The 19,255-nt window shown below is 39.6% G+C and overlaps 1 protein-coding gene and 1 pseudogene across 1 annotated transcript in view; one reads left to right on the top strand and one right to left on the bottom strand.

The window, feature by feature from the left end:
- Nucleotides 1-275: 275 nt before the first annotated feature.
- The window catches only part of Ance-4, a 146,291-nt gene continuing 127,311 nt past the window's right edge, over nucleotides 276-19,255 (bottom strand). The window contains exons 3-7 of the mRNA XM_067773285.1: nucleotides 1,296-1,990; nucleotides 994-1,211; nucleotides 811-933; nucleotides 557-735; nucleotides 276-488 (exon numbers count right to left, since the gene is read on the bottom strand). Of these exons, the coding sequence (XP_067629386.1) occupies nucleotides 478-488; nucleotides 557-735; nucleotides 811-933; nucleotides 994-1,211; nucleotides 1,296-1,990 (1,226 nt within the window). The 3' untranslated portion in view covers nucleotides 276-477. The remainder of the gene's footprint in view (nucleotides 489-556; nucleotides 736-810; nucleotides 934-993; nucleotides 1,212-1,295; nucleotides 1,991-19,255) is intronic.
- LOC137243335 (uncharacterized) lies at nucleotides 3,210-4,319 on the top strand (annotated as a pseudogene).

Raw genomic sequence — 19,255 nt, 5'->3', positions numbered from 1 at the left:
CCGCATCGAACAGCTGATTATAACCTTTTACTGATTATAACCAGTACGATTTTGACATTTGTCCATCGAATTTAGAAAAACAAAGTACATGGAATTCTCATTTATGTATGTAGGTATGTCACCATGTTGCCACCTTGTATCGTTCCGCCATGATTGTCTGCCATATAGTATTGTCATTTTATTCGCTTAACATTTCATCCTTCATACTAATCGAGCAGTTACTTCTGTGTGAAAGCACAAAATTGACGATTTCATTAGAAGGTGAAATGAGATCATTAAGTTTCTGTGTGAAAACAGTATTAAGCAGGTTTTGCGTTCAGTATATTAAATGTTTATCACATATTATAGCTTATAGCACAAAATACGAATATTGTACAAATCAAGAAAGTAACTAAATGTAACTTAAGTTTAATACCCGACTTGTAACTTTCACTAGAGGTACATAGTACGAATATTGATCTGTTCTCCACTCTCAGCTCAAAGAATTTCTAAAAATATCAAGTATATATGTAAATGTAACTTTTAGTAAGTTAAATATGTATTGGGAAATATTTACTTTTATGACTAGCATTCCAGCCTAATTTGCTTTTCGTTTCTCGATTTTTCCTTTTCAGCCAATCAAACAATGGCTGGTAATAGTCAAGTAAGGCGCTACCGCTTAGGCTCGTATTGGTTCCTAAAACCTTGGCCAGAGTCTCATTCCATGGCTTAGAAGATCCCAAGGACATCATTGGCCTGAAAGTATGAGAGAAAAATGCATTTGTACAAATGTAGTTAATTTAGAAGTATCGAGTGAATAAGTACTCCTACTTCAGAGAACTGCCTATACATTGGTTGCCATAAAAATCACAGTTATGCAAGGGTCCTTGGTGGTTGCTCTGTTGACAAAAAGCGCGATAAAATTGATAGCCAAGTACTTCGGACACAAACTTTCTACGTGAAAATGTTCATATATCATGTTTAGCATATATACGAATGTCAATAGCTACAAACTTGGTTTGGTGGTTTTGCTCCATATCCATATAAAAACTATAGGGAAAATCGATTGCGTTTTCTGCTCGATCTGAAGGTGGCTCAACACCGGCATACTTCTCCATCAAATCCCAGTAATGTTTATTTATTCTTTCAATTCCAACTGTTCCATTTAAAAGATCATTCATTACTTTTGTATGTACGAAATACAATGGAATATTTAGGATTGTATGGATACCCTATTGCAAATAGTAAAAATTCCCAAAATTTTATTTTAAAGCGGCCTTAAAAATATTTGCAGACTTAAGGTTAACTACGCATACCATTCGAAAAAGACGATTCATTAAAGTGGATTCTGCAAATTCGAAATCTTTTGACAGACCAATAGCCTGCAAATATTTGGGAGTTGATGTAGATAAAATTACTGCCTCGCCCACTGGATATTCCAAATCATATGAACTAAAGAAGTACGATGGGAGGTTTTGCTTTTCTATAGAATAGTGAACTCGAGCCAAGTAGCCATGATTCTGTAAGAACTTTCGAAACTCAACCTTTTTGCAATACTTCATGTAAACATGAGGCGTCAAATCAAAAATATCAGCCTTGCAATCACCACTCTCGGCACTCTCGTCTTGCTGTTTTAATTGTTTCTCATAGAAGTGTTGAGGCAACTGGCTAAATCCAAGTGATTTATAAAAGTTTTCGGCTTCCTCTATCATTGCTTTTGGATCGAAATCTTCAACAAAACTGTCATATGGAGGCAGATTTTTTTTCGGAAAATATGGATCAATGACACTGTTTTCTTGCCATGCTTGTTCGCGAACTTGCTGGAATAGATGGTCTGGTATAGGTCCCCTTGGATTGACAATATCACCACCGTACTTCTTATGAAGTTCACTTCGGATGAATGAGTGAAGTTCCTTATATGATGGTTTGATTTCCTTCATCACGTTATTCATCTCCTGCAGGAAGTGTTGATTATTGTAACAACGAAACCAAAATTCAAGAATCGGAATATCTACAAATGTACATGAAACATACAAAAGAATATATTTAAATACATATATGTATGTAATGGGTAGAAAAATCTTTGGACTAATAAGACATGTTTTTTTTTTTGTTTTTTTGTTTTTTTGAAAAATTCGAATTTATTCATCAAGATCAGTGCTGCTCAAAAGTTTTTATATGGAAGTGGAAATCACAATACATGTAAAAAATTGTACATATGTGCACTGAAATTTTTTTGTATTTAAAAAAATAAATTTAAAAAATTTTAATTGTTTGGGGTCGGGAAAAGTTGAAGATTTGGTTTAAAGTTACAAAATGTTTGCTTAAAATATTACGTAAATAGTTATGTCGTCAGCATTCAAGAGCCAATAAATTTAATTCTGAAAGTTGGGAAAAATTACATTGCCTTTAGCGCCAGTTTTGGTAGTAACATCCAATATATAAAATTCTTGTGTCACGGTGTTAGAGGCATAACTCCTCGAAACGGCTAAACCAATTTTCATGAAATTTTGTAAGCATATTGGGTAGGTCTGAGAATCGGTCAACGTATACCTTTTTTTCGCTAGGTGGCTAGGGTCTTGAGATCAAAACGTGGACCTGGGTAATCCTGGCATGCGTTTGTACAATGTGGGTATCAAATGGAAGCTGTTTCTGAGTTCTTTGTTATGGGGTAATTTTCATATCCCTGGGTGATTATGGTCTCAATATATAGGCCAAAACGAGGGCCAGTGTACCCCTAGACAGTGTTTATTAGGGGTATGAGATTTTTCTAACACCTATTTTACATGGCACCACGTCATGACAACTAGTGAAAAAATTATAACTGCGTTTTTATTTTTTCATTTTATTGCAAAAACTTCACGCAGAAACAAAAAGTAAAATTTTGAATGCAAATTCCATACATTTGACAAATTAAAAGGCAATCAACTTATTTGCGTTTTTTTTTCTTTTTTTTTTTTTGTTCGTTTTGTTTTGCTCGTCTTTCGTATTTTATTTGTATTTCTGCACAACACATAACGGTTATTACAGCAAATGGCTTATGAAATAATCAAAGCGCGTGTCATCAACTTGCCAATTACATATAGTTTACTTTTGGTCTCTTAGCATTCGAGGTGTCTTGTTTAATAATGTGTTTTAAAAAAAGTTGTGATGAAAAGTTTTAAAAAATTCATAGCAATAGAAAAATAATTTAACCATCTTTGAAAAATCCAAGAATAAAAGAACTGTGCATGATTCCAAAACAGACCGTTATAATAGGAAGGTATAATGAATTAGCGAGAACGGAAAAATTAAAAAAGAAAAGATGCCAGATTATTACAAATGAAATTATTGATTTGTGGTCTAAACTAAACTTTCAAAGCATAAGTCGTTCATCTATAGAACGGACAACGGATTCAACATTTCTAAAATATGCGGGTGGAAGGAATGTCAGGTTCAACAAGTTATGTGATATAACTAATTTAAAAGGTATTTGGCTAAGTACTGAGGACAAAGCGTTATATCAACTTCAAATATCTACGAATGGAGAAGTTGGGTACACGAAAGCTAGAGCTCTTGATGTACATCTTTCCAAAGCTGCTCTTTTTAAACAAAACGATAATCAAGAAAATGTTAAAAGCACCTTTTGTATTAATTAAAATGAACTCGACAGTTCTACATCATCAACCGAAACTATCCAGCAATCATAAAGCCCATCTGCTGCTGAATATCAAACTCCTTCAAGAATCAAACAAGTTGGCAATAGAAGGAATTGATTTGGCAAGACCGTCACAATCTGGTATTTACAAAGCATCGATAAAAACAATACAACGTTTGCAGGAAAATTATAAAACTGTCTTAAGAGATGGTATTTGGTGTGTTCATTTTGATGGCAAGAAATTTGGGAAAAAAGAAGTGCAGGCAGTTTTGTGTTGACAAATGAAACAAAAAAGTAAGGGTAGCGGTCATGGTTCTTGAAAACGGAAAAAGTTTAACAATTTTTGAAGGTACCTATTTAATAATATATTTTTAAAGCTTTAATTCATTTTCTATAAATTTTGAAGCAATTAAGAATGTCCTGGATAAATTTCAACTGTGGAATTCCGTCAAAATGCTAGTTTGTGATACAACAAGCGTTAATACCGGAAAAAATAATGAAGTTGTAAAGTCACTACAGACTTGTTTTGTTTGTCCTCGCCGCAGTATATTAATTGCCAGAATCACGTGCTAGATTTCATGTAATGGATGAGTTACTTGTTGGAAAGTCAACATCGCCAAACATCTCTTATGATATTTTTTCCGAATTGATAATAACCTACGACAATCTGAAACAAAACTACAAACAACCCGGAGATAAATAAGAAATAAAATCCATAAAATGGCGTGATGATATGCAGATTTTATATGTACTAGGACAAGGTTTTAAACACTATGAGATAAACAACAAATTTCCATAAAATTCAAATTCTTCCATCGCTTAGCAACGCTCGCTGGAATTCAAAAGATATTCTTGCGATTTTAATGTTCATTCTCATTCCTGAACACAGAATAAAACTTTTCCCAATTTGCCAATTCATATGCAGTGCATGGTATAACGTATGGTTCTCTGATCACCGTTTCCAAATAAATGATTTAGCAATTTAAACTGCCATAAGTGTTTTCTTAAACACTGGGTAAAGGAAGATTCTGTCATTGCGAATTTAAAACGAACTAATATCTGCGCTGAAAGAACCATTAAAGTCATACAAGAAATATACCCTAATCGTAAATCTGATTCTACTTTAAATCTTAAATTTAACTCATCTAATATGAAAATAATTGACGGCCACCGCGGTGTGATGGTAGCGTGCTCCGCATACCACACCGTATGCCCTGGGTTCGCACCCCGGGCAAAGCAACATCAAAATTTTAGAAATAAGGTTTTTAAATTAGAAGAAAATTTGTCTAAGCGTGGTCGCCCCTCGGCAGTGTTTGGCAAGCGCTCCGGGTGTATTTCTGCCAGGAAAAGCTCTCAGTGAAACCCCATCTGCCTTGCAGATGCCGTTCGGAGTCGGCTTAAAACATGTAGGTCCCGTCCGGCAAATTTGTAGGAAAAATCAAGAGGAGCACTATGCAAATTGGAAGAGAAGCTCGGCCTTAGATCTCTTCGGAGGTTACCGCGCCTTACATTTATTTTTTTTTAATATGAAAATAAATAACTACAAATTTATAAACAATTATTGAATAAACAACCTGAACATTCCGCTGTTCTATATGAAAATTTGTGTTCTTCTTGCTTGCAGATAACATTCAAATTTAATTTTTCTTTCTGCGTGAAGTTTTTGGAATAAAATGAAAAAATAAAAACGCAGTTATCATTTTATCACTATTCCTCATCATGTGATGCCATGTAAAATAATTTTTTTTGTAAAAAGTCATACCCCTAGTGTTTATACAATATGGATATCAAATGAAAGCTGTTGATGAGGGCTTTAGTAAATGGTAGTTTTCATACCTATTGCTGACTAGGGTCTAGAGATATAGGCCAAAACGTGGATCCGGGTATCTATCCCTAGAATGTGTTTATACAATATAGATAACAAATGAAAGCTGTTGATGGGTGCTTTAGTAGAGGGTAATTTTCATACCCCTGGTGACTAAGGTCTCGATATATAGGCCTAAACGTGGGCCTGTGTACCCCTAGACAGTGTTTATACAATATGGATATCAAATGAAAGCTCTTGATGAGTGCTTTAGTACAGGGTAGTTTTCATACCTCTTGGTGACTAGGGTCTCGAGATATAGGCCAAAACGTGGATCAGGGTAACCCTAGGATGTGTTTCTACATTATGAGTATCAAATAGAAGCTGTTGATGTGTGTTTTAGTACAGAGTTTATACAGATGGATAACTAGGGTCTCGATGTCTTTGTAAAATATGGGTATCAAATGGAAGCTGTTGATATTAGCTTAAGAACCGCTTTCTCAACTAGCCTATAAGTGAAATTTCGTTTGCTCAAAATTTAACGGACCTTCATCTCTCCTTTAAAATGTATTCTTAGGTTTAATATAATAAGAATGGGACTGTCTTCGGCTGTGCCGAAGACTTCATACCTTTCATGAATGGGGCTAAACATTCGTAATCTCCAAATAATCGGCTATATAAGAAAAGAAATATATAGTGAACACATGTACATACCTAAGCGATTTTTAAGATAAATATAAAATTAAAAAAATAGGTAGGTACTTTGTGTGAGGATGCAAAGTTTCACGTTTTTTGTGGTCTGCATGTAAAGCTATGACTACGAATTACGTATTTCAACAATATGTGACGTAAACGTAGGTATTTGATGAAATTTGAAGCTACTAGCCCTAAAAAATAAATGACAGTTTATATGGGGTACATAATATATATACCACCGATCTCTATGATTTTTTCAGATAACAATGTATGCTATATACGTAAGCATTTGGTGAAATTTGAAGCTTCTAGCTGTTAAAATGGGGCAGAAATTTCGAAAAGTTTCTTATCAAAATAATCGGTTGTATGAGATATATTCCATATATACCACCGATCTCTATATACGTAAACATTTCGTGAAATTTGAAGATCCAATCTGATAAATTGAGGAAGATATGACAAAAATCCTCTTTTTCTGAAAAATCGGTTGTATGGAGGATACATGCTATCAGGGTCCGATCCGGCCGGTTCCGACAAATGTCTAATGGGACACCTAAATACACCCGCTCGCCAAATTTTATCAAGATATCTCAAAAATTGAGGGACTAGTTTTCGTACAAACAGACAGACGGACAGACAGACATGGCTTAATCAACTCAGCTCCTTATCCTGATCATTTCGGTATACTATTTTCCTTTAAGGACTTACAATTTTGAGATTTGTGACGAATTTCATTTTCATTAAAGGTATAAAAATATTTAAACAGCAATATATCGGTACTCCGATGATTGTGAGTGTACCTAGCCTGTAGTAGCAATATAGGAGTACCACATACATATATATGGGTTTTATAAACGTGTTGAAAAAAATGCGTTTGAATTATGAACACACAAGAAGAACACGAATCACTCTATTTAAAAAATTGGTATTTAGTTTATGTTATATAACTAATTAATATTCGAATTAAGAACTAATTTGATTATCAAATATATTTATTACAATTTTTTTAACTTTTCTAGTTTTTATAAACGTTTTGAAAAAAACGTGTTTGAATTAATGTTTGTTTTAAATATTTCCGAATTATTAAGCGACCTAACAATACTATAATAATAATAATATAAAACTGAAATATTAGTTTTCACTCAAAATACTGAACGATCATTGTGTTTTTCCATATATGTATTTAACAGAATAGCGGTTACCTAAAAATGTTTAGGGCGGAAAGCCCACATTGTGGATAAGCATGATTCAATCACAAGAGGTCCATTGTTTTTTTGCGAATTTTCGAAAAATATTAGTAGTAGAAATAGGAAGCAATCAGTTTATAAATACCGGATAAGTACTGATCTGCATAATTCCTTAGAAAGTTTTTTTTATTATTTTGGAGTGAATTTATTAACTATGCCTCGATCCATTAGTATGGCTGAACATTGAACATAGGTAGTTTTATGAAAAGTGAGGACACCAAGAAATCGTGAACTTTCGTAAACCTATGAATATACGAAACCTAAAACAATTCAAAATTCATCGTTCAACGTCAAAACCTCGACTATTAAATCGATTCACGTAAAATGTCATTAGTAAATAATGGAGATGCCATAACGAAATGTAGGGTAGGAGGGGCACATTCGCCGCTTTTTTGTTGAATTGCTGTGGAGATCAAACCACTAATTGTTTTTGCTTTAAGTTTTCTTCCCAGGGAACATACACATTTCAGTTTTCGTTTCAGTATCTGTATGTCGCCTTTTTTTAATGCCTTCGTATTTTTTTAACGTTATATGAACTTACACAATTTGGCGGAACTGCCCCATTCATGGGGCACATACGCCGAGGGGGTGGGGTACAATCGCCACCACCTATGAAATTATTTTAAAAGAAATAAGTACACTGTTCATATTTTTATTAAATTGTGATAAATCGGACTCAAATATAAATGTTGCAGCAGCTCGAGAAGTTCCAGGTGGATGAATATGTTCGGGAAGCTTGAGTACAATATCTGTTTTGGGTATGTATGAAACATCTTTAATAGATGGTTCAAAAAATACCCAATATTGGTTTTTCGTAGAAATTCAATTTCGTATAAATCTTCCCACTCACCTACAATTCGACCAAAATAAAATTTATCTGTTTGACCTTCACAACGCACAAGAACATTGTTATTTATATCCAAATTATCGGTGTCAGTGAACGAGCAAATTGATTTATCCGTATCCGCTAAACTTATAGGTTCTGAATCCTCTGATGATTCATCCGAAGGTTTACGCTTTTAAAAATTCAGGCTCCTTTTAGCCCTTTTGCGCGGTGGTATTTTCTTCAATGCAGTACTTTCTTTTTCTTTCTTCGATGGAGTGGATATAAGAAATTTAGATGAACCCTTTCTTGGATTTGAAGAGTTATGAGTTATTCTGAGTTTAGGTAACGGGAGAACTTGCTCTGGAGTTTTTTAGGTGGTGGCATAGACAGAAATTCGCAGGCCGTGTCTGGTTCACAATACTTGCCTGTCAAATGGACATATCCCGGCTGCAGCAAAACCCTTGCAAATATTCTCAGATACAAATGCCTTTTGCAAAGAAATTTTGGAGAGCTCAGGTATTCGTATATAGTTATAGCCCGGCCAGGATTAGATAAAAGAACATCATTGTACGAGGTCGCCAAATAGTTGTCCAAAAATAGCAAAATCGGACTTTCTGTGGAGCATCGGGTATTTTTTGGATATGCTTCAACACTTCACAAAAACCTTCCGTAGACATCCATCCACTTTTAGCGGCAATTCCAATGCAGCCATTCGAACCCCCGTTAACCTTATATTTACTATACAAAATATATATATTGTCCAAAAATGCCATTACAGCTGCTTTTATGAAAGATGAACAACGAGATAGGCTAGTATTTTCAGGCTTCCTTAAGCTTAAGTCTTTGTTTCCTTTCACGAAGGCTTGCATCCAATTAACTCCTGCTGTTTTGGTAGTTGTCCAAGTTACAGGAGTTTTTATATCGTTCACATGGGCATAATTGAAAACAAACTTCCGCGCAGCGCTTTACGTGAATCCATGTTGGAGATTAGAGCACACCTTGAAGTAATCTGCTTTCTCGTTTTCCGGTTTTTTTGTGAACACTTGCGTTGCGCTGTATTTTGAAGAAAAGAGGAATGGTTCGTCGTTCGAGGAATTTCCCGAGTCATCAAGTGCTTCAGCTCTTTTTTTGCTAATTTTTGTTATTCTGTCTCCTAATGTTGTGCGACTTAAGCCATATGTTTATGCAGACTCACTTATATTTAGCTTATATTATTATATTATATTTATATTATATTTAACTTTTAAAAGTTAATTATTAGAGTTATTACAAAACATACTTACATGTAAAAATGGTTCTACCAAGGTAAAAAAGTAAAGAGGTGACCTCGATAAGAATAATCCGAAGGTGGAAAAGAAAAATTGTATCTCTGTCCGGAGATATTTGCAATTGAAGTTGGTAATTTTCATGAGATTGTTGTAATGTTTTTGTGCACTGAAAAATATTTTGTGTACAGCGAGTGTAGGTTTTACGTGAGTACCTGTCTTCGAAGACCTAACCTCACGTATGTACCAAGTACACAGGTCAAAGCAGGTCTGACCAGCCCCCAAGGCTGGCTTACCTTGGTACCAATCGATAATGTGAGTGGACACATCATCACCTTGGTGGGGTTGGAGGCCTATCTAACACCTCTTCCATTCTATGGGTCATGGCACCCGGTTGCAATGCAACTCCACATTCGAGCTGACCAACTCCTACCACATTCGGATATCAACCACAGCCACCACGATGCTCCCAAAGGGGCCAACCGCAACCGAACAGAAACGGAGCAAGCTCCGCGGGCTATCTGTTCCCCGTGGTACCACTTTAAGGTCTTGGTATGACTTTCGCAGCCGAAGCCACTTCCGGTTGAGTATCCACCTACTCCGGACCGGCCGCCTAGGGGTGAGGTGGGGTTAGAACCCCCCACATCCACGAACACACACACAAATTAACCACCACGATCACCACCACGTCTCCTCCGTCTAAACACCTCCAAAGCATACCTATTGAGCAAATCAATAGTCCGACTATTGGAGAGCGCTCCACTAACATCAACCCTACCTTCTTCAACATTAACCCCACAACTACCCAAATCCCTTATGTCCGAGTACTCCGGGCACTCGCACAACACATGCACCCAATGCTCACATGCAGCCCCACATACACACCCCTCCGTTTCGCTCAAGCTCCACTTATGCAAGAATGCATTAAGAGGACCATGACCAGTAAGCAGATTAAATCTGAAGTCTGGATTTTCCGCCACAAATGAAACGTCCCGGATGTACCCGTACGTTACCCTGCCGTTGGGACTATTGTCCCAGCGCTCCTGCCACTTCCCTCTAACCACCCCTTCTAATCGACGCCTATTTTCCAACCATCCACTCTCCATATTATCGTCGGCGGCCCATTCATCCTCCAACAGCGGCAAACTTGCCCTCCTTCTCAGCCTGAAGGAAACATCGAGCTGTATAACCACCAGGTCGAGAGGGGGTGCACCAAGAAGCACCTGCATCGCATCCGTGGAAACGGTACGACACAAGGGCAAGCATGGGAGCATCATGCACCTCTGTATGCTCAGCACGCGTCTCTAACCATGAGCAGTCATGACCGTTCGGTACCATATGGCGGCACCAAAAGTAGCACATGCTACGAATAGGCCACGATATATTGTGCGAACGGCACGGCGACTCAGGCCCCAGTCACTCCGAATGATACGTCGTAACTGCCCCGAAACATTCTGCATCTTGTCCCTGACAGCATCCAAGTGTGGTAGGAAGTTCATTCGCTCACCCATTGTCAGCCCCAGGTATTTGACTTTCGTCACATATCTGATGCGGACAACCGGTGGGCGATTCTGTGACAATCTGCCTTTCAGCAGCATCATCACAGTTTTGTCCACCGAAATATCTACGCCAACATGGACGCCCCAGCCAGCCACTATTTGACATAGGGACTCACTGGTACGCTCAATGCTGGCGCGAGAATCCCCCTCCACTAATAAGAGGAGGTCATCCGCATAGGCGCAGAGTTTGCAAAGATGCTCGAGTTGCCTTAACAGGGAGTCCATCATCATGTTTTATATATATGGACCACAGATGGATCCCTGCGGACAACCTCGAGCCACCTCCCTTTCCACACTTTCACAGGCACCAACGATAGTAGCTCGTCTGTCCAAGAAATAGCTCTGCCACAAAGCAATTTCTGGGCAGCCGAGCTCCACTAACCGCTCGATAACCCTATCCCAGCGCAGGTAGTCAAACGCCCCCTTGAAGTCAATAAATATGCCTAAGATATATTTATTGGAGCTTCTCTCAACACAGTCTTAGACATGCATCCAGGTGTCTTCAATGCTGCGTCCTTTCCTGAATCCAAACTGTCTATCCGACTGGTTACCCCAAACTAGCTCCTGAAGCCGCTCAACCATAACCCTCTCCAGCACTATACCAAGCACTGGAAGAAGGCTGAAACCTCGGTAAGACCGAGGATCAGATCTTATTTTGTCAGGCGACTTCAAGAGAACGACAACCCTAGCAGCTTTCCACTCACGTGGGAAGTAACCCTCCTATATGCATTTATCATAAACGGCTTCCAAGTATTCCGGAATAAACTTCCACAAACACTTGCACATTTCTCCGTTTATCCCATCCAAACCCGGAGACCGTTTAGACCTAACCAGGCCAAATGCATATTCCAACTCTTCAACTTCTAGTGGAGGTACAGGTACATCCTGTGCAAGGGGAGCTACCTGAACATCCGCCCTAGGAAAGAACCCTTCGATAAGCAGCTCTGAACATTCCCTCCATGTTGATATTGTTCTTTCGCCTACACGGAGGGAATTAACTTCGGTCTGGCGGCAACCCCTACAGATCTTATAGACCTGTCCCCAGGGGTCTGACATTATTCTTCTTTCACCTCTACAATCATTCTCTTATATTCACGCGTTTCCACACTTAATTGACTTCTGAGCTGGGACAGACCATATGCCGGGCGCGTTGAAACTGACAGATCTCCTCTTCTGGGTTAGCTCACGCGTCCACCACCTGACACGTTGAAATCGCTGCTTCTTCCACCTTTCAAACATGCTGTCATTGACCCGCCAGATACAGGCATTCAAGAGGGCAATCTGCTGATCTACTGGAAGCTCTGCAAATACATCGAGGGGTGAAGCAGTCACCTCCTGCTCGACGTATAACCCGTACAGAGTCCAATCTGCCCCGGCAGTACGCCACCCCATTACGGAAGGCGTACCAAGCATATCGGGGGTAGTACGGGGAGCAACCACAATCTCAATGAGATTATGGTCGCTTATCCCCTCACCCCCCCCCCCCCCCCCCCCTTGCTCTCCATCCGCACCTGAACGCTCTCGCTGCTGGCTCATTCATGAGAGTAACATCAATGTCACTCTTGCCCATGGGCCCATCGAATGTGTACCACTCACTCGGTTCGTTCACAACATGAACGTGAGAAGTGAGTACCCACTCGCCCAACGCCTCTCCCCGTCCATGACTAGCATATCCAGGAGAAGTCCTGGATATTTTGCTATACCATATAGGGGATACGGCATTGGCATCCATACCAATGATAACTGGCGTGCTACTCACAAGTAGTAGCACCGTATCGAGGTATTGGATATATGGTTCCATGGGTTCCCCAAACTTACAGTATATGCATGCAAAGATGGCTCTACCGAAAGAGCCCTCAATGCTCACACACACTCCCCAATCAGAAGCATTCAACAACAAGCATTCATAACTAGGCTCATTCACCACAACTGCAGCATTTCCCCAAAGGTCACAAAAGGACCTAAACCCTCCAGGAAGCCCTCTCACCACACCATTGGTAGTGTAGGGTTCCTGGAGCAGGGCAATACTGCAACTCTCATCAGCCATACGCGCCCCCAATTCACACACAACCGAGTACGCTCCCTGACAGTTGAGTTGAAGAACTAAACCCATTAATGTCTGGCGAGTGCACGGGCAACAACGGCAGCATATATCGGGCATTCCGCCAACATCATAAGATGTGCGGCGGGTCTGCCCCTAAATGCGCAATTTCGGCAATGCACCCCATTAGGGCACTTTGCCTCAATATGCCCTTCCTGCCCGCACCTCCGACAGACGGCAGCCCTCAACCCACAGTCCCTCACCTGGTTATCAAAACTCAGGCAACGGAAGCAGCTGTAGGTTTGGTTCTCTGGCTGATCCGGGAAGGAAAACCATTTAACGTAGCAACGGCCCGCATCCAGGGGGGGGGGGGGGGGGGGGCATTAACTTGTCCGGTCAGCGACAGTAGTCACCACGGACTCAGCAACGAAACCGGCACCCCCCGCTACATCGGATTTGTCCCAGCTTAAGGGACATAGCCCGGATTCCGGCAGACTGGGTAAGTCCGCGTCGTCGTCGGATTTCGGGAGAATACTCTCCTCATCCTCCGACTTCGCGGACTTACTCGGCCCGCCCTTACCCCCCTGCTCAGCGATTTTTGAGGTGGTCGCCTTCCCCGACGCCACCGATATCCCCGGTGGTATACCCGCATTTTTCGACCTGGCTTCTGCCTTGCGAGTTGAGGTTTGCACAGCGTCAGGCTTACCTGAGTTCGCCTTCAAAAATTGTCGCGCACTAACACCCTTGTCCTCTCCCGAGGTCGACCCATCAGCGGCCGTAGAAGAATGACCTCCGACGGAACGCGGCCCCCGGCTCTTCTTTGCACCGCCCCTCATTTCCTCAAAGCGCCTGTCGCCAGAGACAAACTTGATCACACTTACACGACACGGATGTGGAAGTAAACACCAGGAGAAAACCGATGCCCACTGGGCGAATGTAGGCTGCCCTAAGTTAGAGGGCTATAACCACTCAGAACCAGTGGTCAGCAGCAGTAGCAGCCCAACCCGTCAGCTATAGCAATAGCGCGGTGACGTAGCTCGTACGATGTTTGTCAGCAAAGTGCTGACGTGGTCACTACCACCGCCCCGACGGACGGAACACTGTTCCCCGTATCGGGGACGAGTCGACCGGCACGAAAGCTACGCCGAGCTGAACGGGCAGACTATAAACGCTACAGCTGATACTGCCACTGATACAAGTATGGGTTTATGCCCCCTCACACAGGTAGTCCACAATTGCTCACTGAGCAAGTAGTCCAACACTGCTCCCAAGCGGAACAGTGTGTAGTCACACACAAGTTTTCAACTGGGTACTCACTCACAGCCGATTGAATGCGCGCACACACAAGTATACCTCCACGTGCAGGCACTTTGAGGTTAGGGCGAAAATTGGTAGCAACCAAAATCACGCGCACAAAATTAGGGCTCCGCCGGAGATTGATCTTCGACTGACCGCTAAATTGGGGCTCCAACTGTCTAACACTTTATACACTTCACAACAACAAAGGTTTTTTCCGCCCCTTTGTGTATGCTACTAAAACTCACTTATGGGACTTAACAAGATTTTTATTACAACCGTCCGCAACTTCAACGCACAACCGTTCGCAACGAAATCCACACTCAGAGTGAGATTTTGTGTACAAAGGGATTTTGCACGCTTTTAATTTTGATCCCACCTCATTGGTGGACTGGCCAGGGTAATTTTTTATAAGCTCGGCTGAAGGCCGCCAACGCAAACCGGGGTAATTTTTCGGTTTTTTGTCAATATCTTTTGAAAGAGCAAAAATTTTTATTTCCGCCCTCGAATTATTGTTATCGAGGTCAACAACGCGTCCTTTGACATTTCTCTCGATATTTTTCCCACGCTTCTGCCTCCACTGGTGACAATAGTTCTTCGAAATGTTTATTGGTCATAATTATTCTTATTTGCGGTCCCACAAAATTCCCTTCCTTTATTTTTACTTCTGAAATCTCTGGAAAGATTGTCTTCAAATGATAAAAAGCTTCGCCTTCTTTGCCCAAAGCCTTGAAAAAGTTTTTATAAGGATGAACTTGATGTGGAGCCGAGGTAGAATTATTTTTTCCTTCTTTATAAGTGGGGAGTATTTTATGTTATCCACCCCAACTTGAACCTCGATTCGTTCTGGCCAATCCTTTATGATGTAGTGGTCTTGAGGAGCTCGGCTATCCCATTTGCATAGAAAGCAACATTATTTTGTGTATCCACTTTGTAGACAACATAGCATTCCAACGACTTTAAGATCGGCACATATTTTCTAATCATGTTCTTCGTATTTGATTAATTTGAGCAATTTTTGCATTATCTCATACGTTTCCTTCGTATTGACTGCATGCGTGATCGGGATAGATGGCTTTTGGCTGCCAATATGCAATAATACGACCTTTAAACTTAATTTATTTCCGTCTATGAACAATAGCCACTCTTTTAAATCATAATTCACCAAATTATTTGAATAGACCAGCAATGCCTTTGCAGTAACAAACACTGTCCTCCTTCGTATAGTACTTGGAAAATTGTATGTTACCTTAACATCGGATGAAATAAATTTAAATTGTTACATACGAGAGGCGTGTAGTTCGGCCTTTTCCTTTGACAATTCCAAATCCCTTATCCAATCATTGAGTTGTGCTTGTGACAAAGACTTTTTTTCGTTTTCCGTTTAAAATCCAGTACAACATAATGCCGCGTAATGAGATACTGCTGCTGACAATGAAACTGGAGCCGGAACTAAAGTTAAATTTGACTCTGGCAATGAAGCTTACGTTGAATTTAGTTCTGCTAATGACACTGTAGATACGCTCACATAGGTTACTTTTCTTGACTTTCCAACCCCAAGTACTTTTGTAGTACAAATATAGCAGTCCGTTGAATGGCAAGTTGGTTCCCTCCACTTCATTGGTGTAATAAATTTCATATGTCGCCTAAATAGATAGTTTCAGAAATTAGTCAGCTATGCATTAAAAGGGAGCAAATTCCTAAATTTTAGAACGCACCTTTTTGTTCCGGTTTCCGAAAAAACCAATTCGACTCAACATGTGGTACACACAGTATTCGGTGTCCATGTTTTTTCATTGTTTTTAGGCTCAATTCCAAAATACTTGTAGTATGTAACTTTCAAAGGATTTGAAAATACACGTCGCATCCTTTTAACGATAAATTGACCGCAGATGAAACAGAACATATCTGGATCATTTGTACACTCAAACTCTCGCACCTTGTACCCATATTATATTTTTAAGTAAATGACGGGTTATAAACTGCAATTATAAACTCAACAGTATCCGGCGAGCCTTGCAGATATTATGAAGGAACAAGGCGCATGTACTATTATTTATACTTAGATCAAGTAAAAATTAAAGCCTACCTAGACAAAAAGGTTCCCTAGTTCTACAAAGAAAACACTACCTGCCTTAAAAATATGCTCTTGCTTGAAATGTACCTGGGTTTGAGAAAACGACACTAAAAGTTTTTTGTATCTAATAACCCTTCGAAAATCTACCTGCTAACTAACTAATATACGAATACTAACACATATGTACCAGTAGGGTACTTAAGTATTAAATGGATATATGTATTTACTTGAATGCTTATATTTTTTGTATTAGTCCATCAATATTGTTCAATGAAAGCTTATTTTTTTGTAATAAAACAGATATTATCTTTTATCTTTGAATCTTCAGGGCCTAGCAAAAAGTGTTGTATGCACAGTTTATAGCAAATTTTACTTCCTTTTAAAAGCTTGAAACCGTTTTGGAATTGCTCAATTCGTCCTTCAGATATATGTGATTAAGTGGACCCAATTATTATTATTTTTTTTTTTTTTGAAAAAACGGTAATTCGTAAATATCTCAAAAACGTTACCATAGAATTAAAAATAATCTTGATTTTCGGAATTATGGGGTGATTTTACATAGGAATTTCATAATGGCGTCTCTGGTACAGAAAAAAAATTGGAATTTGTGATCCAGTGTAATTATTCCACTAGTTGGCGACCACTGTTTTAAAATTAACGGGTTTTGAAGGTAAATCCATATATCCGAATAAAAACTTCACTTTTGCCCGCTGAAGTTCAAAGGCTGTATCCTCTTTGCTTCTTTTGAATGAAAATGAGTTCAAAATAGAACCATTATTATTGCGCAGCCTTATAACACTTAACAACACAAAGCAAACAACAACATTGTTTCAAGTGCACAGCTGGGTTTGTAATGTTCGGTTTCACCCCAACTTAGACTTTCTTACTTGTTTGTACTAACATTTGTCGAGGCCCTCAAAATACGCATCAGTTTCGGCAATCACTTCTCCATCTCACCCACGCTGGGAGCGCGATCTGGAGAATACGGTGGATGTGGCAGCAGTGCGAACTTCAAATCACACATTTTTTAAATTATTACGAACGATTTGCGGCACGGTGCATTGTCTTGGTGAAAGAGCAAACGTGGCACCTATTTGGAAAACAGCTTTCTAATCCCAAGTATTCGTATAAGAAATGGCGCACAAGTTTTTTAGATATCTTTACCATGTCAGCAATTTCAATTCCATTTTATGATCATTTAGAACATTTTTCAGATTTTTCTGGAGGAATTGCCTCATTTGAACGATCGTGGTGCATAATCGGTGAATGTACGGCCTCGTTAAAACTCAGCATACCAATACAAAAAAAATGCTTGATTTTGGTGCAGCAGAGTCCCCATAAGACTTCTCAAGCCATTACTGGGCTTAAACTGTAATGATAACACACGAAACAGCTTTCAATCCATGTTTTCAAAAATAACAAAATTTGCGTCACTTAAAGCGCTGTAACTTGTAAAAAAATTAATGAAATGCCATGAAATTTCATACTGTAACGATTTTAGAGAATTCCGCTCATTCCAAACCTTCTGCTAACGTTCGAATCGCTAAATTGTTGAATAAATAACTCCTATATTCAATAATGCAAAATTGTCTTTGTTAGACTACTTTGAGAGTACTTCACAATAACACTTATACTCATGCTCGGTTCCTGGGGGGGGGGGGGGGGGGGGAACTTTTTTTTGTATTGACTGTAATGAAGTATATAATACTAATCTACATAGGAGTTTCTTATCACAAAACGGATTTTTACTAATTTTTAATTTTTCTTGCTTTTTTACGTTCTAGGGGGGGGGGGGGGGACTTTGTTTTTAAATGCATATAATAATAACGTATAATGGGAAGTAATAATGGGAAGAACTATAAGTTTCCTCTTACATTCACTATCCTCACTCTCCCATACTCGACGCAAGCAACCGGATACCAATTCTAAACTAATCCACTGTGCCCAATATGATTTCGCAATAGGACTCTCCGCTGACATCTTCTCTCTATTTGGTCTTTCGTTCCGTTCGATCCCTTTCATAACATGTGACAGACCTGTATCTTCTAGCTGACACTTCCTTAATTGTTCTTCGTCCCATTCATCCGTACACGTTATAAACATAAGCAGTACATCTATAATGTCTTCTTTAGCCTCAGCTTTTGAAAAGTGTTTGCATTCGAAACTACATCGTCTTCGTGACATTTTCATGGGCACTACCTTTTCGATGCTCAATGGTCATAGTTTTGTAGTCGCTCGATCCACCGTGTCAATTGACCTTCTGGATTGCGAAACTGCAGGAGCCATTTCAACGCTGCGTGATCTTTTCTGACGCGGAAACGCTGCCCGTAGTAGTACTTGTGAAAATGTTTAATGAATTCTACCAATGCCAATAGCTCTCTCCGTGTAACGCAACAGTTCCTCTCTGGTTTTCCAATTTATCGGCTTTAATATGGAACTACCTTCTCCTGTCCATCGACCAGTTGTGATAAAAGCCTCCTCCTGCATATTCGCTCGCATCTGTATCTAGAATAAACGTTGCTCCTGGGATCGGATATGCCAACAACGCTCTTACAATGTTTGCAAAGCCACTTCTTGCTCCTTCTTCCATTCAAAAGCTTTATTTTTTCTTGTAAGTTCGTGGAGGCTATGGGCTACGCTGACAAAGTTTGGTACAAATCGCTGGTAATATGTGCATAGCTCAAGGAAACTTCTCAATTCATGCAGGTTCTGGGGTCTTGGCCAATCCTTTACAGCTTCTATCTTTTCATTTACAGTGCAGATGCCCTCTGTCGTTACCTTGTGACCCAAATAACTTAGTTCATTTTTTAAACAGCGAACACTTTTTG

This window comes from Eurosta solidaginis, chromosome 3, assembly GCF_040869045.1.
Source record: "Eurosta solidaginis isolate ZX-2024a chromosome 3, ASM4086904v1, whole genome shotgun sequence".
Classification (NCBI taxonomy): domain Eukaryota; kingdom Metazoa; phylum Arthropoda; class Insecta; order Diptera; family Tephritidae; genus Eurosta; species Eurosta solidaginis.
The sequence above is the reverse complement of the archived record's forward strand: the minus strand, read 5'-3'. Positions and strand labels throughout refer to the sequence as shown.